Raw genomic sequence first — 26,912 nt, 5'->3', positions numbered from 1 at the left:
GCAATGAAGGAATCAGGACTGGATTTGAACTGTACTACTGCAACAATGTGGAGGAATCCAACATGGGGGAGGATATGGGAAGAGGTTGGGGGAATCCCAGAGCCTATGAAACTGTGTCATAAAACGCAATAAAAAAAAAATTCCTCAGTAACCAAGGTACCAAAACCTAAGAATAAATGTATGACAAATCCCATTCAGACACTAAAAAACTGCCAAGAAACAACTCTATGTCTATTAGTTAAAAAAAAAAATTAACTTTTCAAACTCAAAATGCATGCACATGCACACACATACAATTAGTGAAAGAAAAAAATGCACAGGAGTCATCTTTCTTGTGCTAGATCTCTCATCAATCAACAGAAAGCTTTATGCAAGTTACATAAATGCTTCTTCCTTTCCTCAGATAACTTGGTTCCTAGAAACACATATCCTAACACCAAATACCATGTTGAATAGTTTTCAGAGTCACAAGCTAAAATAAGTGAATTAATAGAACTAAATCAGCCACCTCTTTTTCCATAGCAGCCTGGTGTTTTTTAATAAGTTTTTCCATTTCTGCAGCAAAATTATTTCGCTGAGTTTCAAGATCTTTGTCTAATCTGAGGCGATGTTCATCCATCTCAGCCTTTAGTTTATTTTCTAGTGTCATCAGTTGCTTTTGATGTTGACGCCTCATTCGCTTATAACCAGACATCTGTTCTCTAAGCTCAGAGTCCTGTTCATGTTCTTGCATCTGCCTTGTAACCTAGAAACAAAATAATGGTGATAAAAAAGAAAATAAAGCAAAATATTTTTTTAAAGGCATTTTAGAACATGATAATTTTAACTAAGAAGGTAACTAACGGAAAATAATTCAATGTTAGCAGTTTCCAAGTAAATTTGTAGGAGGATCTTCAAAGAAACAGACTAGAGAATTTGGTTATAAAATTTCACGCGGGAATGTAAAAGACCTACAAGAACCAAAAAAACAAAAACAACCTTCGAAAACAATAACGTGCACTGCTGCAGTCAAGACAGTGCATTGGTGTTAAGAACAGGCTAGGCAGATTAAAGCAAGAGGTAAAAACCAGAGCACACACAAGTATATTCAAGTAATTTGCTACCAAAAACTCAAACTCATTCAGAGGAAACTGTTTTAAACAAATCCTGTTTAAATTTGCTTTATACACACACACACACACACACCCCAACCTTGATGGCCAGTTTCGCTTACTGTGTATATAAAAATTAATGAAAACAATCATTTTAACTAAATACCGTAAAATCCAGAATCATAAAGTAGAGAAAAATACAAAACTTTTATGACACTGGGGCAGGCAAATATTTTTTGAGAAGAAAAAATAATGACCATAAAGAAAATACATACAAAATTCACATACAAAGTGAATCTTTAAAGTGAAATAAAATTCATGCAACATAATTCATTAAATAAGCATTTTAGTGTCAGTACATTTGCTATGTTATGTAACAGTACCTTTCTGATTTACAAAACGTACCTACCACCTTCGTCCACACCTGTTAAGCATTCGTTCCCAAACTACCAATTGATTTTCTGTCTCTAAGAATGTATCCATTATGGACAGATATTTCATTCAAGAGAATCATTTTACATGTATTCAGCTTCTTTTACTCAGCATGTTTTCAAGGTTCATCCATACTACATAATACTTATCAATATATCATTTCTTTTTAGAATTAAATAATAATATTCCATTGTCTGTGCAATTTTTGGAATACTAATACCCAACTGTACTATCTTGAATGCTATGAAAAGTATGGCTAAGAGCAAGAGCATACATGCTGTTGTCTGGGTATGTGTTTTCTTTTGCTTTAAAATTTTTTTTAAAGACTGATGCATTTTTATTGGAAAGGCAGATTTACAAAGAGGAGAGACAGAAAGATCTTCCATCTTCTGGATCACTCCCCAGATGCCTGCAACAGTCATAGTTGAGCAGACCCTAAGTTAGGAGTTGGTAGTTTATTCTGGGTCTCCCAAACTGGTGCAGAGGCCAAATGCTTTGGGCTATTTTCTGCTGCTTTCCCAGGCCATAAGCAGGAAGCTGGATGGGAATCAAAACACCCTGGACACTAATTGGCGTCCATATGGGATGTTGGCGCTTGGAGGTGGAGGAATAGCCATTAGAGTCATCCTGCCAGCCCCTGAGTACATGTTTTAATTGTTTGGTACTTCACAGGCAGAAAGACAGAGAAACAGACATAGAGAATGCTGTATGACTGATATTCTGATTTGAAATGTCCCCAATAGCTTTTGGCTGAGGCTAAAGCCAGGAGCTGAGAATTCAATGTCTCCCATGTAGATGGGAGAACTACTTGAGCAATCATTGTCCTTTCCAGGGTCGGCACTGACAGAAAATTGAAATCAGGAGCTAGAGACAGGCTTTGACCCTAGGAGCCTGAACATGGAATATGAGTTTCTCAACAACTAGACCAAACATTTGCCTTTACCAACTTAAAAAACCAACAAACAAAACACTACGCAAAATGATTAAATCAAGCTATATAACAGATTTAACGCCTTATTTTTAATGATATTTAAAATTTAGTTATCAGTACATTATACATATACTATTATTAATTTCAGTTAGTCTTTTATACAACAGACCTCAAAACCTATGAGTCCCATCTTATCTTACCAACTCCTGCAGCTCCTGGTAAGTATCATTCTAGTCTCTATAACTTGAAATCGGTATTCCTAGATTCTGAGCTTTGTCTTTCTATGGGCATATATCTAAGTCCAACATAAAAACTACATTTCTCTCTAATTCAGAGGATGTACATACCAGTGATGCTGTTCGTATAGTAGCAAAATGTTCTCTGTTACGATAGTGTGATTTGTGACGAGATACTTGGGGTGGAGATTGTGGATCTGACGCTCTTGTTCTAGGATCCCCTTCTTCTCTGTAATTTTCCTCCTCCTTTGCAAAGAAAGAGATAATATTATATGGAGTAAAAAAAACTTTGTTCAAACCTTCAGAAAAATTTAAACAGCTTGCTTGATCAATAAATCTTAAGGGTATAATTTTAAAAAGCAAAAATAAAACGTGAATGAATGCTGTCACTTGTAATTAGGACTACAAAGACTATTTCCAGTTCTTAAATAGTATATAAATTAAAAATATGAAAACAAATACAGCTTGGGTCGCTGGTGTTGTGGTGTAGTGAATAAAGCCAACATCTTTTGTGCCAGCATGCCATGTAGGCACTGGTTTGAGACCTGTTTGCTCCGCTTCCAATACAGCTCCCTGCTATTGCCTCTGGAAAAGCAGAAGATTATACAAGTGCTGGGGCCACTGCCACCCATGTGGGAGGCTTGAAGCTCTTGGCACCTCAGATTGGCCTGGCCCAGCCTAGTCCAGTACCGCAATCTGAGGAGTAAACCAGGAGATAAGAGTTTGGTCTGCCCCCTGCCAATTCTTTCAAATAAAAAAAAAACTTAATGACAACAAGCCCCCAAGCAAAACAAAAAATCCTTCAAAAAAAACCTCCGTCTCTTACGGTGTTAGAAAATTTATTAATGAAAGTTTAAATCTTTCCACTGAAATCAAAATACTCACGGGTTTTAAATGGATGACAGAACTATTAGACATCACCGTGTGGTCTCCTTCCATCATGTCCAGCTCACTCTTGTCATCTGAGGCATCTGGAAGACTGTTAACACTACTACTCTGGCTGCTGGCGCTGATGGACATACTGGGAATAGATTGATTACTTCCAACGCTATTCACTGTTCCTGTTCGGCCAACACCATGATCTTGCTCCTAACAAAAAAGAGCATTATATTCAGACATTACCCGTATTATCTTCTGAAATAATGATTACATAAACACCTAGAATATCATATGGCACAAAATCATTTTAAAGCCTGAGATCATTAGAAATTCCTTTTATTTTTCTAAGACCAAGAAGTTCAAAGAAAAACAAATAAAAATGACCAACAGGTATAAAATAAATAACCTCATTCAACTGCTAATCCACAACACATTTCATGGAATATAGATTCTGATCATTGCTAATGATTCTCAATTAAAACAAATTCCTAATCCTTTAGAAACAAACGAACAAACAAATAATAAATGCCGCTTTCAGCATCAGCTCCTGCTGATGCAGCCATGTGGGGATTCAACCAGGTCTTTCCCTTACTCTGTAACTCTGCTTTTTAAAATACATTAAATAAATGCTTTTTTGAGAAGGCGGAAAAGGAACAATCTTCTGAAGTAACCAGGCAGACATGATATCTGCGTGCCAACATTCTATTGAATATGTCTTACCATATCAGACATGTGTAATATACACAGAATTTATAACAAATACAAATATATGATGTACGTTTTAAAGGGACTTTTCATTTTTATATTAGCTTCATATCCATGGCCTAACCAGAACATTTTTAAGTACCTATTATGTGTTGTTTCAGAACACAAAGTGTTGGGGCTTCTCCCTTTGTTTCGCCCCTGACCTGATACAGGGGAAAAAAACGATATTACTGTGGAAACAAAGGTCTTACCTACTTTCCTGTAGCCCTTGACCCTTTGTGCCCTAATCAACTACGTAAGACTATCAAAACAAAACATATATATATATGAATACAAAGTGATCTCTCACTGGAATGCAAAACAAAACAAAAACGTGAAAGATGCAGAACTCTGTAGAACTCTGACAGCACAAAGAAGAAAACCTATTTAGGAGAATATAAGATGATTCCTCATGTAATATACTAAGTTAAACAAAAACCTGAAAGATATAGAACTATGATAGAGCAAAGAAGAAAAGAAACTATGTAGGAGAATAATGTAATATATTTTGTTTGTATATTTTAAGTGAGGAAATAACATTAACACTTCTCTTGCAAATTCTTATTCTCAATCTGCCTTAAAGACAAGAAAGAAGTAACTTGGTCTGCAGATCCATAACCAGAACCTGGAACCCATGTGTTTCTATTTATTAATGAAATAGAGTATTTTCCTCATTTGTAACATGAGTATTTTACAATAGTATAGATGGTTTAAATTATGTAGAACTAAAATAAAAGGAATCAAGTTGTCCTGAAGGCACCTGTCTGGTAAATTTCTATTGACTTCTCTGCTAGTAAAGTAAATTTTCAGAGTTTATAATTTCAACAACTTCCAAAAATACGTGCCAAGGAACTAGACAATTCACTTAAAAAAGGTTCAGTGGCCAAGAAATTTGAGAAGGGTCAGAATAAGTAGTTGAATCAAGTTTCTTCAAAAAATGGCTTCTCAGGGCCTTTCCTACACTGGGGTACATCAAAAAGGGATTCAGTTTACAGCTTGTAACCTAACATAAAAACATTTCTTCCTAACTGGGATGATATAAGACCAGGGTTAAGAAAATACACTCTGGGCCTGGTAAGGTGGACTAGCAGCTAAAGTCCTCAATTGAACGCGCCGGGATCCTACATGGGCACCAGATCTAATCCTGGCAGCTCCACTTCCCATCCAGCTCCCTGCTTGTGGCCTGGGAAAGCAGTCGAGGATGGCCCAAGCCTTGGGACCCTACACCCACGAGGGAGACCTGGAGGAAGCTCCAGGCTCCGGATCGGCTCAGTACCAGCCATTGCGGTCACTTGGGAAGTGAATCCTCGGACAGAAGATCTTCCTCTCTATAACTGACTTTCCAATAAAAATAAACTAATCATAAAAAAAAAAATACAATCTGTGACACATACTAATGAAATAAAAGGTAAATTCCTGAAAGAGCACACTGCATAAGAAAAGTTGATAAACAGGACTTAGTATCTGAGTAATTCTTTAGGTATTACCTCTTCTTCTTCCTGTGCTTCTACTGCTGGTCCATTATGTGCCTCCTGGAAAAGGAGCTTTTTCATCTTTCGATACTGCAGATTGTCCAGTTCTCTCACTGCATCCTTTGTCCTTTGAATAAGATCTATTAACACTGTTTCAGGGCGCTCCCGAAGAACAAACATGTGCTGGAGAGAGTAGAGGGTACAGGTCAGCCTGGAATTTCCTTTTTGTTTATAAAATTTATTTGAAAGGCAATGTGGTAAAATGGGTTATACATAGGGGCTTAAAAAAATTCTCTCTCCTCCCCTCTAACTCCACTTTTTAAATAAATAAGTAAATCTTTAAAAACATCCAGTCCCATTTTGTTTTTTTCTTTAATATGTACATTATTTATAATTTTCAGTTTGCATACCAAAATACATTTTGTATTCTGAGTTTTTATACATATACATTGCTTACGTTTTACTAACATAAATCCTAGCTATATTAAAAGTTTGTTGCTACTGTGTGGGCATATTTATCTAAGCTCTCATTTTTAAAAGATTTATTTCATTTTTATTAGAAAGTCAGATACACAAAGGGGAGGGAAGACACAGAGGAAGCTCTTCCATCTGCTGATTCACTCCCCCAGTGGTCGTACGGCCAGAGCTGAGCTGATCTGATCTGAAGCCAGGAGCCAGGAACGAGGAGCCTTTTTTAGGTCTCCAACATAGGTGCAGAATCCCAAGCCCTTAGGCCGTCTTTGACTGCTTTCCCAGGCCACAGGCAGGGAGTTGGATGGGAAGTGGGGCAGTCAGAATTAGAACCGGCGCCAATTTGGGATCCCAGTGTGTGCAAGGGGAAGACTTCAGCCACTAGGTAACTGTGCGGGGGCCGCAAGCTTTCATTTTTGAGACTGAGTTTATTGTTTAGAATCCCCTAAGCAGTATAAACATATCATACTGTTCTTTTACATACAGAGCTTACAAATAATACTGCCAAATTTACAACTCAATAACAACACATATAGAAATGTTTCCATCAAAATTTTTCTATTATTTTTTAACTAGTGAAGGTAAGTGAAGTGAAACTTTGTATATTTCTAGAACATCAGCATAAAAAATAGTTTAGTGGGCCCAGCGGCGTGGCCTAGCGGCTAAAAGTCCTTGCCTTGAATGTGTCGGGATCCCATATGGGCGCCGGTTCTAATCCCGGCAGCTCTACTTCCCATCCAGCTCCCTGCTTGTGGCCTGGGAAAGCAGGAGAGGACAGTCCAAAGCCTTGGGACCCTGTACCAGCGTGGGAGACCTGGAGGAGGTTCCAGGTTCCCGGCTTCGGATCGGCGCAGCACCAGCCGTTGCAGTCACTTGGGGAGTGAATCATCGGACTGAAGATCTTCCTCTCTGTCTCTCCTCCTCTTTGTATATCTGACTTTGTAATGAAATACATAAATCTTTAAAAAAAACAGTTTAGTTATAATTTTTTAAGACATTCAAAAGGCAGATTTCACAGAGACAGAAGGAAACAGAGAAACGTCTTCTACCTGTTGGTCCACTCCTCAAATGGCCACAATGGCCTGTGCTGAGTTGCTCCGAAGCTTGGAGCCAAGAGCTTCCCCTGGGTCTCTCTCTTAGATGTAGGGGCCCAGGAAATGGGTCAACCTCCACTGCTTTCTTAGGCAAGACAAAGCCCTCCTCCCACCTGCCCTCACCTGTGGTAGAAATCTAAGCCAAGGATGCTGTGCCACTCAGCTATGTCATTTCTGGCTCCTCACGGAACAGCCTGAATAATTATTGAACACCCACTGTGAGCACTCCTTCTTTTAAACACTTCTAAGCACTTTCTCTCTGGAGTGGGTATTGTATTTTCCCATTTCCCAAGTAAGAAATTTGAGGCCAAATATTTACATTTCTGAATTATGTTTTCATGACATATACTTATGAGGGAATAAAGCTGGTTTTCTGACTTCTGAATATTTCACATGCCCCCTTATTTTATTTTTATTGTTACTTAACATTAACATACCAAAAATGCAATTAAAATAATTCAAAATCATTAAAAAAAAAAAAAAAAAAAAAAAAAGAAGTGGAGCTGATCGGAACCTAACTGGCACACACGGGATGCCAGCATCATATGGCAGAGGATTAGCCTGCTGTGTTATCACACTGCCCCCAACTTAAATCTTACAATGGAAAAAAAAAAATCAAAAAGATTTCTTAGAGTCATAGAAATAATAATATTCAACTTCTTGTGTAATCTAGATATCTTAAGAATTATAATGGGGTCAGTGTAGTGGCTCAACAAACTAATCTTCAACCTGCAGTGCAGGTTTCCCTTATGGGTACCAATTCTAGTCCTAGCTGCTCCACTTCCTATTTAGCATGCTACTCATGGTCTTGAAAAGCAGTGGATGGCTGAAGTCCTTGTGCTGTTGCAGGCCCTCTGGGGAGTGAATCAACAGATACAAGGTCTGTCTTTCCTTCCTCTGTAAATCTGCATTTCAAATAAAAATGAACTATAACACAACACCAGTGCTATTAGCAAGATGTTTAACATTCAAATGAAATAAGTTTTTTGTGACCAAGTATTTAAGTTAGACAACAAAGTGTGTTAAAAATTGATTAGAATTTATAGAATTGTAAATATATTTCAGCACTAGGTTAGAAAAACATAATACTAAGAAAGGAAACAAAAAGATTATGTTAATTATGTACCTTTCCTTCTGTGTATTTATGTCTTAGTGGCAATATCAGTCCCGGCCAGCCCAGTTTATATCTAGTCTCCTGCTAATGTGCCCAGGAAGGCAGAGAAAGATGGTCCAAGTGCCTGAGTTCTTGCTACCCACATGAGAAATCTGGCTGAACTTCCTGGCTCCTGGCTTTGGATTGATCCAGGGTTGGCTGTTACAGGCACTTTAGGGAATGAATCTGTAGATAGAAGATAATACTCTTCTCTCCCCCATCTTACCCTGTCACTCTGCCTTTCAAATAAGTAAATAAACAAACATTATCTGAATAAACAAAAATTAAATCCAAAGCTAATCTTTCTACCAATTATGAAAGAAGACATTTTCCCATATGGATAAAAAATTATAATTCATGACTATATTCTTGCACATAAAAATATTATCTTCGGGATACTATTTTAAATATTTAGCTATATATTCTATTTAGACATGATAAAAGCAGTTAATAACTTCTGAAACAAAAACAAAACTAACCTTTAAAAGTTCCTCTGATGTAGGACGATCTTGAGGGATTTTCTGGAGGCAAGAATCTACAAAGTTGCGAAAATAATCAGACCTATTGTAAAGGAAAGTATCAAGTGAACATATTGCTATTTCTTTTAAAAATACACCTACAAATCAAAGGAGTAATAAAAGCAAAGATTAAAGATTTTTATGGAAGTTTATAAAAAGCCATCTAAAGTAATCAGTGTATATTTAGTAATTTCCAAAGAAAAACTTTAACAGGTTTTTAGAAAATTCTACTCTCATATTTAAATGTTAACAATTCTTCTATTATTCTTTTGGAGGTAAAGACAGAAACAGAGATTCCATCATTTGCTAATTCACTACACATATAATGTAGCACATTAGTTAGATGTACCAAGTTATATTTGAATGCGTTTGTCCTCTCTAGAATTCTTGTTAAAACATAAGTCTCCAATATAACCAAGTACTAGGAGGTTTTCTGGTCACGAGGGCACTACATATAAGAATGGCTGCAACAATAGGTTCCCATTCTCCGGGTCCTTGGCCATGAGAGGATAAAACACTCCTCCTTTCCAGAGGACGCAGTGTCTAAGGCATCATGGCGGAACCAACGAAATTATGTCCTAAACTACCAGTATCTTTCCAGTTTCCAAAACTGTGAGAAATATATTTCTGTTCTTTATATATATAAAATGTTCAAGCTTGGACATTTTATATTACAGCAGCAAGAAACGAAAATGTACAATATTAAACCATTCCAAGAAGTCCTTCCACCCTATATATCTCTTACATCTATATAAGTAGCAGACTCTTGACTGTCTTAATGTCTTCAAAGAGTTCACGCAAAACTTATATTATCTTTTAATTTAGTTTTGTATCAACTTTTAAGCATTTTCATATTTCAATTTAAAAATAGCTAATGTGCTTTAAATAAATATTAACAAAATTCCCCAAGTGATTTTCAAAGGCTAAGGTATTAATTTTATGCTGCTGTTTACTATCGACTGATAATATCCTAATTTCCTAAAATTGTCAGTCTGACTATAAATTTCTCTTCATAAATGAACTTAATTTTATCCAATCAAGGAAGCATTACAAAGGATATCAGAACAATATGAATACTAAGTATTTTAATTGGAATTAAAATGATCCCAAAGTTTTCAAGTACTTGGTATGCTAACAGGACAAAATATCTTACCTATGTTTATATACATACATATATAAAACTATAAACCACTCCATAATTAATTATCACTACAGATTATGATAATCTATACATTTGAGTAATAAAATAATGCTTAAAAATGTTTATCATCGAGTAAGCATTTGACATAGCAGTTATACCACATTCCAAATTAGAGTCTTGGGTTCAAAACCTGCCTCTGCTCTCAATTCCAGCTTTGTGTTACTATATACTCTTAGAAGCAGTAGGTGATGGTTCAAGTAGCTGGGTTCTTGCCACCCACTTGGGAGACTTGCATTGAACTCCTAGCTCATAGATTAATCCTGGCCAAGCCCTGGCTATTGTGGGTAGTTGGGGAGTCAACCTGTTGATGAGAAATTTGCCTTTCAACTAAAATAAATGTAAAAATGTTATGCTGCTAGTTACATTATCAGGATTGTACATGATCATAAGTTCAAAGGAAAAGTAAAATTTAGCTTTCCATAAAATTTAGTATTTTTGTATTCATGTTACGATCTTTTTTTCTAAAACTGAGTCATATACTGCTACAGTGTATGAAATACAAACATAACAAGAGAAGAGGGCCAGCACTGGGGCTAAAAGGTTAATCCTTCACTTTTAAGTGCCAGCATCCCAAATGGGTGCCAGTTCATATACTGGCTGTTTCACTTCCCATCCAGCTCCCTACTTATGGCCTGGGAAAGCAGTGGAAGACGGCCCAAAGCCTTGGGACCCTGCATCTGCATGGGAGACTTGGAGATGATTCTACTTCAGCCTTGGGACTCTGCATCCATGTGGGAGACCCAAACGAAACTCTTTGCTCCTGGTTTCAGATCTGCTTGGCTCCAGTTGTTGCCTATTTGAAAATCTTTTCAACCAGCAGATGGAAAACCTTTCCCTGTGTATCTCTTTCTCTCTGTAAATCTGCCTTTCCAACAAAAAGAAACAGATCTTTGGGGAAAAAAAAAAAACAAAAAAACAGGACAATAAAACTATGTCTTTTCAGGTAACACATTTTGTCTAACTAAAACAAAAAAATTTGATACCAGTGTATGAACAGCTTTTCATTGATATAATACTGAGCAATATACCTCTTAGCAATACTCACCATTCATTAGACTGTAGTGTAGGGGATTCATTTTGGGCTATGTGATATAAGGCACTCATTGCATTCATATTAAATAAAGGAGGCTTTCTTTCCGCTGTAAAAAAATAAAACTTTCCTATTACAATCTGTGCTTGGTACAGAAATGCACTCAACTGTTAATTTTATTATCTTTTTAATTTGTTAAAATGCTGAGTTTATTCCATATGTGTATTTCTGGATTTCTATAATTTCCATGTCTCATCACTATTAGTAAAGTATCCTATCAACATTCTATATATACTCAAAAAACAAAAGGTAGAATTCCAACTTTAAAACCTAAACTGGCATCTTGAGTAACAACACAATCTTGGCAATGGAGCCTGGATAACATTTATTAATCATGGTAGGGAAAGTTCTTAATTGTGCATTATAAAAAGGATAATCAGATACCAATATTACAGAATAAGATGGAAATTTTCACCACACCATTGCAATTATTTTCTTAGACTTCTCTCCACTGCCAAAGATCTTGATTAACCTGATCACATCAGGAAGCAATTACTCACAATAAAAATGGATGAAATTGGATTCTACTTTGGGATGAGGATTTCATATTCTCTTTCTTTTCTTTCTGACTTTGCACCTTGCTCACAGCTACTCAGAGCAGTATACTAGCATACACAGGCCCTCAAGAATATCTCAACCTTAAGATCACAGGTGATGTTATTTCAAAGTTGCTAAAGTTACTTTAATTGAACTGCCTTCAATAATGTGTGATTCATTCCTTGAACTAGCACTTACATGGATCATTCTGAGAGAACTGGTGCTCATCCCCATCACTGACTGCTTTAAAATAATAACCACTGTTGGGCCCAGCGGCGTGGCCTAGCAGCTAAAGTCCTCGCCTTGACCGCGTCGGGATCCCACATGGGCGCCGGTTCTAATCCCGGCAGCTCCACTTCCCCTCCAGCTCCCTGCTTGTGGCCTGGGAAGGCAGTTGAGGACGGCCCAATGCTTTGGGACACTGCACCCGCATGGGAGACCTGGAAGAGCTCCTGGATCCTTGCTTCAGATTGGCTCAGCTCCAGCCATTGCGGCTGCTTGGGGAGTAAACTATCTATCAGACGGAAGATCTTCCTCTGTCTCTCCTCCTCTCTGTATATCTGACTTTGTGATAAAAATAAATAAATCTAAAATAATAACCACTGCCAAACCAAAATGATAGTTTTGGGGCCTCAGGAGGTTCATGCTCATGTTTACCAAATCTTCCATGGCAAGGTAGTAGACAGAGACAGGAGCCCACCGATACAAAGAACAGTTGTACAAGATGAAATCGTGGCAGACAAATATGTTATAGTTCTCATTTTGAACTAACATTAAACTTATTAAAAAAAAATCCAAAAACTGTAAGTAGAGGTCAAGAACTGTCTCAAATGAATCAAGTGAGAGTAAATTTCTAACCTGATACTGCACTCTTCCTACATATGAGTATCTATTTTTCTATAAACAAGAACATTCCTAAGAAAACGCACTACATCTATTAAAGCAGTCATTTAATACTGATACATGTCTATTTTATCTGAGTTATGAAACTGACATATAATTATTTCTCTATTGTGTTTAATGTCTGTAAAATCTAGAGTGACTATCTTTGCTTCTTCCTGACCATGGCAATTTAGATTTCCTTCTTCCCTGATCTATGTAGGAGGTTTACCACATGTCCTCAATCTTTTCAAATTTAATTTCACTGATTTTCTTGAACATTTTCCAATTTCCTATCCAAGTGATCTCTGCTTTGGTTTTTACTACTCCCAGGGCTGGCACTATGGAATAGCAGGCAGCACTGCCCCTGTGGCCTAGTATCTCACATGGGGTGGGTTCAAGTCCCAGCTGCTCCTGATCCAGCTCTCTGCTAACATGTCTGAGAAGACAGCAGAGGATGGCGCAAGTGCTTGGATTCTCTTTTGTTTAAAACATAATTCAGGGCCCGGCGGCATGGCCTAGCGGCTAAAGTCCTCGCCTTGAAAGCCCCGGGATCCCATATGGGCGCCAGTTCTAATCCCGGCAGCTCCACTTCCCATCCAGCTCCCTGCTTGTGGCCTGGGAAAGCAGTCGAGGACGGCCCAATGCTTTAGGACCCTGCACCCGCTTGGGAGACCCAGAAGAAGTTCCTGGTTCCCGGCATCGGATTGGTGCAGCACAGGCCCGTTGCGGCTCACTTGGGGAGTGAAACATCGGACGGAAGATCTTCCTCTCTGTCTCTCCTCCTCTCTGTATATCCGGCTTTCCAATAACAATAAAATCTTTAAAAAAAAAAAAAACATAATTCATAGGAAACAACTTACCTAGTTCAATGCATGTTATTCCAAGAGACCATACATCTACTTTGCCATCATACTGCCCTTCATCCATGGCTAAAATTACTTCTGGGGCCATCCTAAAAAAAAAAAAATGTTCATTTAAAATTTAAAAATATTTTATTCTTTGAAAATTAATAGCCATCAACATGGAGAACATAGCTTGAATTCTAGTAAATATATCTGGACATAAAAAGCTTTAAAATGAGAAATAAGCACATCAGAGGTTGTTAACAACTTTTACTTGCTTTGAGAGACAGACAAATGAAAGAAAACTCCCATATGTACGATCACTCCCCAAAAGCCCATAATGGTAGGAATGGGCCAGGGTTACATCCAGGAGCAGTTCAAGTATCAGACATGGGTCGGAAGAAGTCAAATACTGAACCATCATTACTGTCTCCCAGGGTCTATACAAGCAGAAATCTAGAATCAGGAACAGTAGCCAAGAATTGAATCTAAATACTCAGATATGGGACATGGATACTTTAACCTCTATCTTCACCACCAGGCTAAAAGTCCACCTAGGAGGTAACATTCAGTAACACTAATAAAAATATGATATTGAGACTGGCACTGTGAAAAAGTGGTAAATCTATTACCTATGGATGGGGCCAGCATCCCATTTACTGTCAATTCAAGTTTCAGATGTCTCACTTCCCCATCCAGCTCCCTGCTAATGTGCCTGGGAAAATAGCAGAGCATGCATGGCCTATGTCCTTAGACCACTGCACTCATATGGGAGACTCAAAAGCTCCTGGCCACTGAATTCGCATCAACCCAGTTCCAGTTACTGCAGCCATTAGGGAAGTGAACCAGCAAATGGAAGATCTCTCTCTCTCTTTTTCCCATTATCTAACTATGAATTTCATATAAATTAAACAATCTTTAAAAATATTACATGCATTCTCACCATCTAACATGCTCATGCAACAGCATCTCAAAGAAGTAGGGCTGTATTCTGCATCTGTTCAAAACTGCAGTCTAATATTATATATCTTATAAGCAAGCAATTCTCAAATATTTTGGTCTTAGCATCTCTTTATGAAAATCAATTTTTGGGCATGAAAAACTGAAGTTTACCTTGATGTGATAACCTCTTTCATCAACTTGAGAAAATACTGGCCACAATAATAAGAACTAAATACATAATCATAGCTTGTGGGCCTGGCCTGATGACTCAATGGCTAAATCTTCGCCCTGCAAGCACCAGCATCCCATAGGGGAGCTGGTCCCACTACTCTACTCCGCATCCACCTCCCTGCTTATGGCCTTGGAAATCAGTGCAGGATGGCCCAAAATTTGGGACCCTGCAACCACATGTGGAGACTTGGAAGAAGCTTCTGGTTCCTGGCTTCTGACAGGCTCAACTCAGGCGGTTCGACCATCTGGGGAGTGAATCAGCAGATGGAGCTTCATCCAGGTCTCACACAGGGATGGGGGACCAAACACTTGGGTCACCTTCTGTTGATTTTCCCCGACCAGCAGCAGGGTGCTGGATTGGAAGTAGGACAGCTAGGACAAGAACAAGCAGAGTATAGAATGCCAATGTCAGAGTCAGGGCATTTCCCTTTATGCCATGTCTGGCCCTACTTATTTATGAATGGAATCAGATAATGTCTAGATCTGCTTCAAAATATGGGGTGGGAAAGAAGAGAAGAGAATACATAAGGCAGTCCTGGCCATCAACGGATGCTGTTGGGCTGGGTGATGAGTACATACAAAATCTATTTTCAAGTATGTTTGATATTCCTGACATTAAAATATTAAAAACAAAACTGGGAAATCTCCAGACCTCAGTATTTAAATATTCTTGGTCTAAAGGACAGTTATATACTGTCAATATAAATAAAAGACCGAAATTACCACTTACCATATGATTGTTTCAAATTTGTCCTTCCCACACCCAATTTATGATGCAAAAGCTATTAGGAAAGCAAATATTGCAAGGACAACATAAAAAAAATGCAGCAGCATACCAAATCTATATTTAAAACTAAGTATGATGTTTAAAGTAAAAATATCTAAAAACAGCATTATGCTTTTAAGGAAAAAAAAACCACATCTAAAATAAATACAACCATATTTCACTATTTCAGTCAGGTGGATTAATACCAGATAGGAATATTCTTACCAATAAGGTGTTCCCACAAAAGAATTGGCAGGAGATGCCATGGAAGCAGATCCAAAGTCAGCAAGCTTCACTTGGCCTGGTTCTGTCAGAAGAATATTTCCTGCTTTGATATCTCTGGAATTAAAAACAGAAAATTACTTATTTTCCTTTATTAGACTGTGTGTAAAATTGACAAAAAGCAAATTCACAAGACAGGGAAAGATAAATCAAAATAAATTATGTGAGAATCCAACAACTGTGATAAAGAGTTAATAAAAGAGATAGAACACAAGTGTGTGTACTGATAAAGTAACAATTTTCTGAAAGTGAAGAAAAATACCACTAACAAATAAGAAAGAAAATTAGGTGATCACAGCATATAACCTACATTTAAATCTGTTTATTTATACAAACTATGGCTTTTAAAATACACCTTAATTAGCTAACAACCATGTCATAATGTGAAGAATTCTTGAGAATTCAATTTAAAGAAAAACATAAAAACAAGAAAAAAGAAACTTCCTCTATAAAGCTGGTTTTCTTAAAAAGGACTGTATCATCCTCAAGCTTTAGCACGGTTTTAGGGACATAAAAAAAAAGAAACTCTAAAACATACAGATAATATTAGCAATCTCACTTACTTTGAAACTCAACTTTCTGAAACAACATAAGTATTATATTTCCAATCTAATAAAATGATGAATATTTTTATAATGGGATTCTATGTCTAATGTGCACTATTATATGTATCCAAATGTATCAAAAATTAAAGAGAAAAACTAAATTTCCTGATTGTCAATTCTTACTGTAGTATTGTCCTACACATAAACACTAAATTAATCTATTTTCCTTTCTTTCGTAAAAAAAAATTTAGAAACATTTTGAGATTTAAACAGCCCTCGGTGAAAGTCCCAATGCTTTCATTCACTTATTTACTATATACAGATTCCAATTGGACTTTATTAATTCCTCTAAAAAAATGACAGCCCATTAATTTACAATGGCCCTATCATATAGTTTAATACCGACTGGTTCATATTTTACTGCTTCACTTATAGTTTCAAAATATTATTCCCTTCTAAATCAGCCAAAATCAATACCAGTGACATAAAAGCATTATAAAATGTGATAACCTCAAAGTTACTAATTTTTTTCATCAAAGATTACTAAAAATTAACTCTCAAAGGCACAGTTTTAAGTAGCTTTTATTTACTCATGATTGGAATCAATGGAACAAATCTGGTATTACTAGTTACCAGGAAGACAAAAAGCTGACCATTATATCTAGCTCTAATCTACTTGTCTACATAAACTTTAGGGAATCATAGTCACAAATTGGGGCATCCATTTCTTCAAATGTAAAGAAAAAAAAAAAAAAAAAAGACTGATTCTTACACTTCTTCCAGATTGAAAATTAAATGACTCTATAACTCAATTTCTATCACAAATCCATGAAGTATACATATTTGAGAAGATCCAGCAGCACATGTAAATAAATAAAAAGTATCTTAAACAGAGCTCAAACACATCAGGATGTTCTTTTTAAAGCACTGACAATCCAAAAACAATATGACTTCACATAATTCTAAATGGCTGCAGCCAATAGAAACTTTAGACTTTACAAATTCTAGAGCAGATAGATATGATAAGTCATTTGCTTGTCAATATGTAATAATTATCAAAGCACTTACCTATGGATCATGGTATGAGAATGTAAATAGGCTAGTCCCTGAAGAGCACCATGTGTAATTGCTGCTATTTCCACTTCTTGTAATGGCTTTTTGTGAACTTAAAATAAGAGTGTATTTAAAAAACAATTACTACATAGAACATCTTTATCTTTGCCCTATAAATTTACTTATCTAATATGTGGGCAATTTTTAGAAGCTGACATTTAGAGAGGAAAAACTTCTATAACAAAATGATAAAATTATTGAAAGTTCTAATTAGTATACAGTTGTACTAGCTGTTAAAGTGTAAATCTCAATTCTTCTGTTACATAATAGTTAACAAGTATTTGATGATGATATAAACAAAATTACAAAAGAAATTAGTTTTTAAAAAAATTATTTGAGCTGGGTCCCATGTGGTGGCCTAGCAACTAAAGTCCTTGCCTTGTACACACCACCGGGATCCCATATGGACACTGGTTCTAATCCCGGCTGCTCTGCTTTCAATCCAGCTCCCGGCTGGGCCTGGGAAAGCAGTCGAGGACGGCCCAAAGCCTTGGGACCCTGTACCCACGCGGGAGACCTGGAAGAGCTCCTGGCTCCTGGTATCAGATTGGCTCTGCTCTGGTTCTTGCGGTCACTTGGGGCATGAATCATTGAATGAAAGATCTTCCTCTCTGTCTCTCTTCCTCTATATATATCTGACTTTGCAAAAAAAATAGATAAGTATAAAAAAATCTACAGCATGCATTGAAAGAAAATTATTTGAGCAGCAGAGGGGAAAAAGGAAAGAGAGACAGACAGAAATTTCCTAGCTGCTAATTCATTTCCCAAATGTGTACAATGGTCAAGTAGACTGGGAAGCAGAACTCAGAATTCTATCCAGGTCGCCCATGTAGGTAGCACAGATGTAACAATTTGAGCCATCGATGGAAGGCAAACAGAGATGGAACTCAAACCCATCTGCTCCAAATGGAATGTGATCATCCCAGCTGTTATGAAAGATAGCTATCACATGTTCTCCCTTTATTCTCATTTATCTATCTTCATCTTATACAGAAAGAGGAGACCAAATTGTATGATAAAGAATCCAGAAAAATGCTTGTAAAGTCATGAGAGATAGCTTGCCTCTTTATGCTACTGATCATGTAGTATTCAATAAGGACAGCACATACTACTCTGCTGACAATCTGAAAAAGGTGAAGAATTGTATTTCTCTAATTTTGTTATTAATAGTTATTAAACATTAAATAATTTCCAGCAAAATTATTTTATTAACATATTTAAAAATCCTTTTTAATTGCAGAGGCAGAGGGACACAGATATAGAAAACAGAAAGGTTCCCATTCAATGGTTCACTTTACAAATGCCTTCAATGGTTACAATTGGGCTGGGAGGATGCCGTTAGAAATACAAGCCAGACCTCACACACAAAAGGCAAGAATTCAACTAATACAGCCACCATCACTGCCTGTCAGTGCTTATACTAGTATAAACTGAGGAAGGAATCAAAACTAGACACTCCAATGTGAGATGTGGGAATCTTAACCACTTTGTCAAATGCCTGCCCCAATACTTTCTTAATTATCAAAGGAAACATACCTTCTAGTAAATCTGAGGCAGATCCTAAACAATATTCCATTACAAGCTATATGGAAAGAAAAGCCATAAAAACATTAATATACATTATTACAAAGATTCTAATTAAAATTAAATAATATTAACTGGAAGTCAAGAAAATTGAGGTAAAACAAACTCTAATCATCATTTACTGAGAAAGTAATATATTCAGAAATTTGGTAAATGAATATATAAAACTAAGCCATTGGCAACTTAATGTTTAATAATAATTTTACCAAATAAAATTAGAAAGGATTAGACATATCCCATGACTATTAAAAAAAAACAAACAAACGAAGCATTGTTACGAGGCATAAAACTGTGTTCTCTGAAACTGCATACACAGAGTTGGGCACAGCTTAAATGTTTCTTTTAAGTAAACACAAAAATGAAATAAAATAAACACAAAGTACCACCTATGTGTCAGGTACTTAATATAATTAATAACCAACTATATTCTTGCAATAATCTTACAAGAAAAATCGCACATCTATCCTTGTTTCATAAATGAAGACCCGTTACAGAGTAGTAACCTCGCCAATGTCACTGCTTTTTCTTTAACCTTAGTCTGAATTATGACTCCTCACAGCCTCTATTACCGAAATTAAACTGAATTAAAATTGACCAGATATTAGAAAACGAACACTAAGTTGAGAAAATTAAAATAATTAGTTGTGACGTACTTATTTTTCAAAATAAGAGATAACTCCTATTTAAAGAAATTTAATCTTTGTCCTAAGGATGCACCTTATTTTGCACAAAACAATATAGGATTACTACCACACCATGTCAATGGCAACAACAGGATAAAATTAATCTGTACTTCTTACACAATAGCATCTTAATTTTATATTTTTAGAATTATAAATTCTTCCTGGTATAACAGATTACAGCCTATTCCTACAAAAAAGATCACTAACTTTTATTCTCAATGAGTAAAATTGTTTTCACAATACTGACTGCAACCACAAAAATTCATGGAAGGCATTTTACATGGAGATCATAGGAAATCTAGGAAATGGTGCCCTTGCACTTACAGTATAAAAAAATATTTCAGGTATCTTCACATGTCTTACACAATCAGTCTGAGACAGTCTGAATTAGGTCATTCCAAATTTATAACTAAAATTGCAAAGACAGAAGAGATACAAACCCATGCTGTGTGTTCGCGTAAATAGCAGCCTTTGTATTCTATACTATTGGGATGTTTTATTCTTTGTAGAAACTTGACTTCCTTAATAATATCCTGCCATTTCTGTGGGGAGAAAAAAGAAAAGGATGAAGAATTATAAATTGGGATTTTCGAAGAAAGCTATAAAAGAAAACAAGCTAATTAAGGATACAAAATAAACCTTTGCTTAGTTTGAATTTTTTGTCTTTTATTGGAAAGTCAGACATACAGAGAGGAGGAGAAACAGAGAGGAAGATCTTGCGTCCATTGATTCATTCCCCAAGCGGCTGCAATGGCTGGAGCTGAGCCAATCCAAAGCCAGGATCCAGGAGCCAAGAGCCTCTTCTGGGCTTTCCCAGGCCACAAGCAGGGAGCTGAATGGGAAGTGGAGCTGCCAGGACATAAACCAGCATCCATATGGGATCCCAGTGGTGCATACAAGGCAAGGACTTCAGCTGCCAGGCTACTGCGCTGGACTCTAGTTTTAATTTTTTAAAGATTTATTTATTTGGAAGGCAGAGTTAGAGAAGTACAGGAAGGAGAAACAGGATCTTTGATCTGCAGATTCACTTCCCAAATGGCAACAATGGCTGGTGCTTGGCCAGTCCAAAGTCAGGAGCCTGAAACTCCATTCAGGTCTCCCATGTGGTGCTGAGGTCTATGCCTATGAGTCATCCTCTGATTTCCCAGGCTGGGCGAGAAGTGAAGTAGTCAACCTGAAAACTTGTTCATACAAAATGTTGCTGTTGCAGGCTGCAGTTTAACACACTATACCTTAACTTGTAATTCTAAGATGAAATGTCAAATTTTTTTTTTTTGAAAAAATAATCTTATTAGGGGTTGGTGTTGCCAGAGCATGGTGGCACTGCAATCCCATATGGGCACCAGTCTATGTCCTGGCTGCTCCACTTACGATTCTGTTCTGTGAGAAAGCAGTGCAGGATGGCCCAAAATACTGTAATCCTGCACCTACGTGGAAGACTTAGAGAAGTTCCTGGTTCCTGGCTTTGAATCAGCTCAGCTCTGACCATTATGGCCATTTGAGAAGAGATCCAGAGAATGGAAGACCTTTCTAACTCTCTTTGCAAAATATGCCTGTCAAATAAAAATAATCTTTAAAAAAATAAATATATTCATAGTTTACAATTCAATTATTTGATTTACAAAATTCTTTTGAATTACAACAGGTTAGATTTTGGTAAAATTTATCAGCAAGGAACCTTGTAAAATTCCACAATCACACCATACGAAGCTTGCTGCTGAAATTTACATATACCATATTTAGTGATTATTCTTCAGTCTAACCTTTCTCTATAAATTTACAATTCTATAACAGAACAACCTAAAAGCTATGAAATTTACCTACTGTGGTTTTGGCTTTTTTCATCTACCAAATGTTACGGTTTGTTTATGCTGTTAATTCAAATAAAGAAACTCCTCTGAAATTTAAGTTCCTGGGACTGGTGTTATGGTATAGCAAGTAAAGCAGCTGCTTACAGAGCTGGCATCCCATCTAAGTCGCACTTTGAGTCCTGGCTACTCCTTTTTTTGAGCCTGCTTCCTGCTAATGAACCTGGGATGGCAGTGGAAAATAGCCCAAGTCCAGGGTACCCATGTGGGAAAACTGTTTTCAAAACTTGAGGAATCAGGCAGCAGATAAAAGAGTCCTATTTCTTTTTGTTTTTTTCTCTGCAGCTCTGCCTTCTAAATAATAAAATAAATCTTAAAGGTATGCACATATTAAGTTCCTATATGCAGAGTTTGAAATGCTAGTGAACAACTAGTTACTATAAAAGTTCACAGACACACACAAAATAAAAGTAGTGGGACCCGGTGCGATGACCTAATGGCTAAAGTCCTCGCCTTGAACACACCGGGATCCCATATGCACGCCAGTTCTATTCCCGGCAGCTCCACTTCCCATCCAGCTCCCTGCTTGTGGCCTAGGAGGATGGCCCAAAGCCTTGGGACCTTACACCCTCATGGGAGACCTGGAGGAAGACCCTGGCTCCTGGCTCCGGACTGGCACAGCACTGGCTGTTGGCGCTGACTTGGGAAGTGAATCATCAGAAGAAAGATCTTTCTCTCTGTCTCTCTGACTTTCCAATAAAAACAAATAAAAAAGTTTTTTTTTAAAGTGACTGCAATAGCTGGAGCTGAGCCAATCAAAAGCCAGGAGCCAGGAGATTCTTCCGGGTCTCCCACGCGGGTACAGGGTCCCGAGGCTTTGGGCCATCCTCGACTGCTTTCCCAGGCCAAAGGCAGGGAGCTGGATGGGAAGCAGGGATGCCGGGATTAGAACCAGTGTCCATATGGGATCCCGGTGGTGTGTACAAGGCGAGAACTTTAACTGCTACGTTATCACACTGGGCCCAGTAAAAACAAATAAATCTTAAAAAAAAAAAAAAAAAACAGTAGTATAAAATCCTTTTCTCCTACAATTTACTAAGAGATTTACTCACAGATATTATCAGGAAATACAGACACACTTTCTGTTTTAAACTACTCTGGGACAACCTTAAAGAGTTAGGCTGGTGCCAGCATTGTGGTGTAGCTCGTTAAGCCACCATTTGTGATGCCAGTATTCTAACGGGTGCTGGTTTGCGTCCTAGTTGCTCCACCTCCCATCCAGCTACCTGCTGTTGTGCCTGGTAAAGAAACAGAGGATTGTTCAAAGTGCTTGGGTCCATGCCATCCTGTAGACACTTAGAAGAAGTTCCTGGCTCCTGGCTTTGGTCGGGCCAAGTGCCAGCTGCTACAGTCATTTGGTGAGTAAACCAGAGGATAGATCTGTGTGTGTATGTAAAAAAAGTCTTCAAAAAAATCCATTATTTTTTATTTATTTTTTTAATTTGAAAGGCAGATTTACAGAGAATCTGTCTCTCCTTTCTGTATATCCGACTTTGCAATAAATATAAATAAATCTTTAAAAAAAAAAACGAAAAAGTTTTACAGAGAGAAGAAAAGATAGAGAAAAAGAAATTATTTCTGCTGGTTTACTCCCCAAGTGGTCACCATGGCTGGAGCTGAGCTGATCCAAAGCCAGGAGCAGGAAATCTTATTCCAGTCTCCCATGGATCAGATGCAGAGCAGCCAGGATAAAAACTGGCACCCACATGGGATACCAGTACTTGCAGCTGAAGGATTACCCTGCTGAGCCATCATGCTGGTCCCAAGGGGAAAAAAATTTAAAAGATTTATTTTTATTGCAAAGTCAAATATATATATAGAGAGAGGAGGAGAGACAGAGAGGAAGATTTTCCATCCGATGATTCACTCCCTAAGTGACCACAACAGCCAGTGCTGTGCTGATCCGAAGCCAGGAGCCAGAAGTTCCTTCTGGGTCTCCCACGCTGGTGCAGGGTCCCAAGGCTTTGGGGCATCCTCTTGTGATTTCCCAGGCCACAAGCAGAGAGCTGGATGGGAAGCAGGACTGCCGGGATTAGAACTGGCACCCATATGGGATCCTGGTATGTTCAAGGCGAGGACCTTAGCTGCTAGGCCACAGCGCCGGGCCCAGAAAAAAAATTTCTTCAGAGTTATTTTATTGGAAAGGCAGAAAGAGGAGGGAGGGAAGGAAGGAGGGAGAAGAGAGTGTCATTCAGACAGTGATATTTTGCATCCACTGATTTATTCCCCAAACAGTCTCAACCACTGCAGCTGGGCTAGCCTGAAACCAGAAGACAGGAGCTTCTTCCAGGTTTCCCACATGGGTGCAGGGACACAAAGACTTAGGCTATCTTCCACTGCTTTTCCCAGGACTTCAGTAGGAAGTTGGAGTAGAAACAGAGCAGCCAGGACCTGAACAGGAAGTTAGGGGATGACAGTGCCTCAGATGGTGGCTTTACCCACTATGTTACTCTGTCAAGTTCAATAAATAAAACTTTCTTTAAAAAAAAAAAAAAGGATCCAGTCTGTGGTTCAACAGGATAAACAACAGCCTGCAGAGCAAGCATTCCATAAACGCCTGGGAAAGCAGTTGAGGACGGCCCAAAGTTTTGGGACCCTGCACCTACGTGGGAAACCCGGAAGAGGTTCCAGGTTCCCGGCCTCGGATCGACGCAGCACCGGCCTTTGCGGCTCACTCGGGGAGTGAATCATCGGACGGAAGATCTTCCTCTCTGTCTCTCCTTCTCTCTGTATATCCGGCTTTCCAATAATAATAAATAAATCTTAAAAAAAAAAAATAAAGAGGATGTATTCTAACCAGTTAATCTTAAGAAGCAAAAGGGGGGGGGGTGCAGAGATGTGGCTCAACAGGATATTCCTCCACCCACAAGTGCCGCAAACCATGTAGGCACTGGATTGTGCCCCAGCTGCTCCATATCTCATTCAGCTCCAGGCTTATGGACTGGGAAAGCACCGGACACTGGAGGACGTCACAACTCCTCTGGTCCTTTTGCCCTTGTAGGAGACTAGAAACAAGTTTCTGGCTTCTATCTCCTGGTTCCAGATCGGTTCACCTCTGGCTCTTGCAGCATTTGGGAGGTGAACTAGTGGACAGAAGACCTCTCTCTTTCTGTTTCTCCATCTCTCTGTAAATATGTTTTTTAAGTAAAAATAAATTAATCTTAAATAAATAAGTTCCTATTTTTTGCTTTTATTCTCATTTTTAAAGTTTCACCATGATTAAATCAGAGCAGAGTAGCATAAAAAGAAGCTTACATATTACAATGTCTCCAATATTACTTCACAATTCCTCAAACAGAATACAATAAAACATGTTCTCAGTGCCTTATATAAAATGTATAACTCATACTATAAAATGCCAAATTCAGAAAATGTTTCGTGGCTTTGAAGTTGACCTACTTGAAATGCACAAAAACAGAGACAGACAGAGATATCCCACTCACTAGGTTGTTCCTCAAATGCCAGCAACAGCAGAAGTTGGATCAGGCCTAAACCAGGAGACCTGAAGTCAAACAGGTCCCTTACACAGAGGCAGGACCAACAATGTGAACCATCACAGACTGCTCCACATGTGCATCAGCAGGAAGTTGGAATTCAAAGTGGAGCAAGGACTTGAATCCAACTCTGATATGGAATGTGGGCAATCCAAGAATCACTTAAATCATTGCTCTTGTTTTGAACAGCAGTAATTCTGTAACTCTGTATATGAACTCACTAGGAATCCACCATGGAGTTTGGATTTGGCGCCTATTAATTTATTTTTGCTTTTTAATCACAATAAATCTTTAATGGAAACCCATTTTTCTTAATAATACACTGTTCTAACATGATTATATTTATCAATGACCTAACTGGCTGGTATCATTGTGTATAAATGGCTCAGGGCTTATGTTGAGAAATAAATTCTGTAATTTCATTATTTTCATCACATTTTATTTAAAGATTGATGTTTTGAAAATTTTTTATTGGAAAGGCATATATACAGAGAAGAGAGACAGAGAGGAAGATCTTGCATCCAATGATTCACTCCCCAAGCAGCTATATCAGCTGGAGCTGAGCCAATTGTAAGCAAGGAGTCAGGAGCTTCCTCCAGTTCTCCCACACGGGTGCAGGGTCCCAAGGCTTTGGACCATCCTCTACTGCTTTCCCAGGCGACAAGCAGAGAGCTGGATGGGAAGCGGGGCAGCTGGGATTAGAACCAGCACCCAAATGGGATACCAGCGCATTCAAGACAAGGAGTTTAGCTGCTAGGCTACCACACTGGATCTTTGATTGGGACTTAAATAGAGTCCAAAAATCAGTAGGGAAAAAAAAAAACTTTTAAAAGTGATCCAGCAATTTTGTCTCTGGGCATATACTCAAAAGAACTGACAGCAGAAACCCTAAAATATGTTTGCTATGTTCAAAGCAATGCTGATTCCTAATTAAGGAAAGGGATGAAAGAAAGTCAAATGTCTACTGACAGGTTATATGTACACTAGAAGATGGCCTAAAGCCTGGGGACTCAGCACCCACATGGGAAATCCAGAACTTGTTCCTGGCTCCTGGCTTCTGATCCACTTGGCTTTGGTGGTTTGGGCCACTTGGGGAGTTAACCACTGGATCGAAGATCTTTCTCTCTGATGCTCCTTTTTTCTGTAAATCTGATCTGTCTTTTCATTAAAAATAAATAAATTTTAACAATTTTTGTTTCAGTCTATGATTTTAAGAATTTTAAAATTCAATTGTAAAATATGCATATTATGAGGATTATCTTTTCTTTTTTTTTTTTAAGATTTATTTATTTTTCTTGGAAAGGCAGATCAGATTTACAGACAAGAGACAGAAAAAGATCTTTCATCTGCAGGTTCATTCCCAAAATGGCCACAAATGCCCAAGTTGAGCTAATCAGAAGCCAGGAGCTTCTAAGTCTCCCACACAGGTGCAGCGTCCCAAAGTTTTGAGCCTCCACCACTGCCTTCCCAGGACACAAGCAGGGAGCTGGTTAGGAATTCAACCAGCCAGAACATGAACAAGCACCCATATGGGATCTCAGCGCTCGCAAGGTGAGGATTTAGCCATTGAGCCATTTAGCCATTGGGTCCAGATTTTTAAAGGATTAAACCCTGTAAGTCTGGCCACAGTAGCCGAGTTGCTGGTGTCCTTGTCTTCCATGCACGTGAGTGCTGGTTCGAATCCTGGTGGCCCTGCTTTGCATTCAGCTCCCTGCTTATGGCCTGGGAAAGCAGTCCAGGATGGCCCAAAGCCTTGGGACCCTGCATCCATGTGGGAGACCCGAAGAGGCTTCTGGCTCCAGCTGTCACGGCCACTTGGGAAGTGGATCAG

At 38.1% G+C, this 26,912-nt stretch overlaps 1 protein-coding gene across 1 annotated transcript in view; it reads right to left on the bottom strand.

Annotated features, from left to right (window-relative positions):
* The window catches only part of TAOK1 (TAO kinase 1), an 84,156-nt gene that overhangs the window by 21,445 nt on the left and 35,799 nt on the right, over positions 1 to 26,912 (bottom strand). Inside the window, exons 4-14 of the mRNA XM_058676621.1 lie at positions 20,160 to 20,261; positions 18,989 to 19,034; positions 17,408 to 17,504; positions 15,738 to 15,851; positions 13,592 to 13,683; positions 11,268 to 11,361; positions 8,983 to 9,064; positions 5,801 to 5,968; positions 3,576 to 3,779; positions 2,802 to 2,936; positions 509 to 745 (exon numbers count right to left, since the gene is read on the bottom strand). Of these exons, the coding sequence (XP_058532604.1) occupies positions 509 to 745; positions 2,802 to 2,936; positions 3,576 to 3,779; positions 5,801 to 5,968; positions 8,983 to 9,064; positions 11,268 to 11,361; positions 13,592 to 13,683; positions 15,738 to 15,851; positions 17,408 to 17,504; positions 18,989 to 19,034; positions 20,160 to 20,261 (1,371 nt within the window). The remainder of the gene's footprint in view (positions 1 to 508; positions 746 to 2,801; positions 2,937 to 3,575; positions 3,780 to 5,800; positions 5,969 to 8,982; positions 9,065 to 11,267; positions 11,362 to 13,591; positions 13,684 to 15,737; positions 15,852 to 17,407; positions 17,505 to 18,988; positions 19,035 to 20,159; positions 20,262 to 26,912) is intronic.

This window comes from Ochotona princeps, chromosome 17, assembly GCF_030435755.1.
Source record: "Ochotona princeps isolate mOchPri1 chromosome 17, mOchPri1.hap1, whole genome shotgun sequence".
Taxonomy (NCBI): domain Eukaryota; kingdom Metazoa; phylum Chordata; class Mammalia; order Lagomorpha; family Ochotonidae; genus Ochotona; species Ochotona princeps.
Note: the sequence above shows the minus strand (reverse complement) of the source record. Positions and strands in the feature narration are given on the sequence as shown.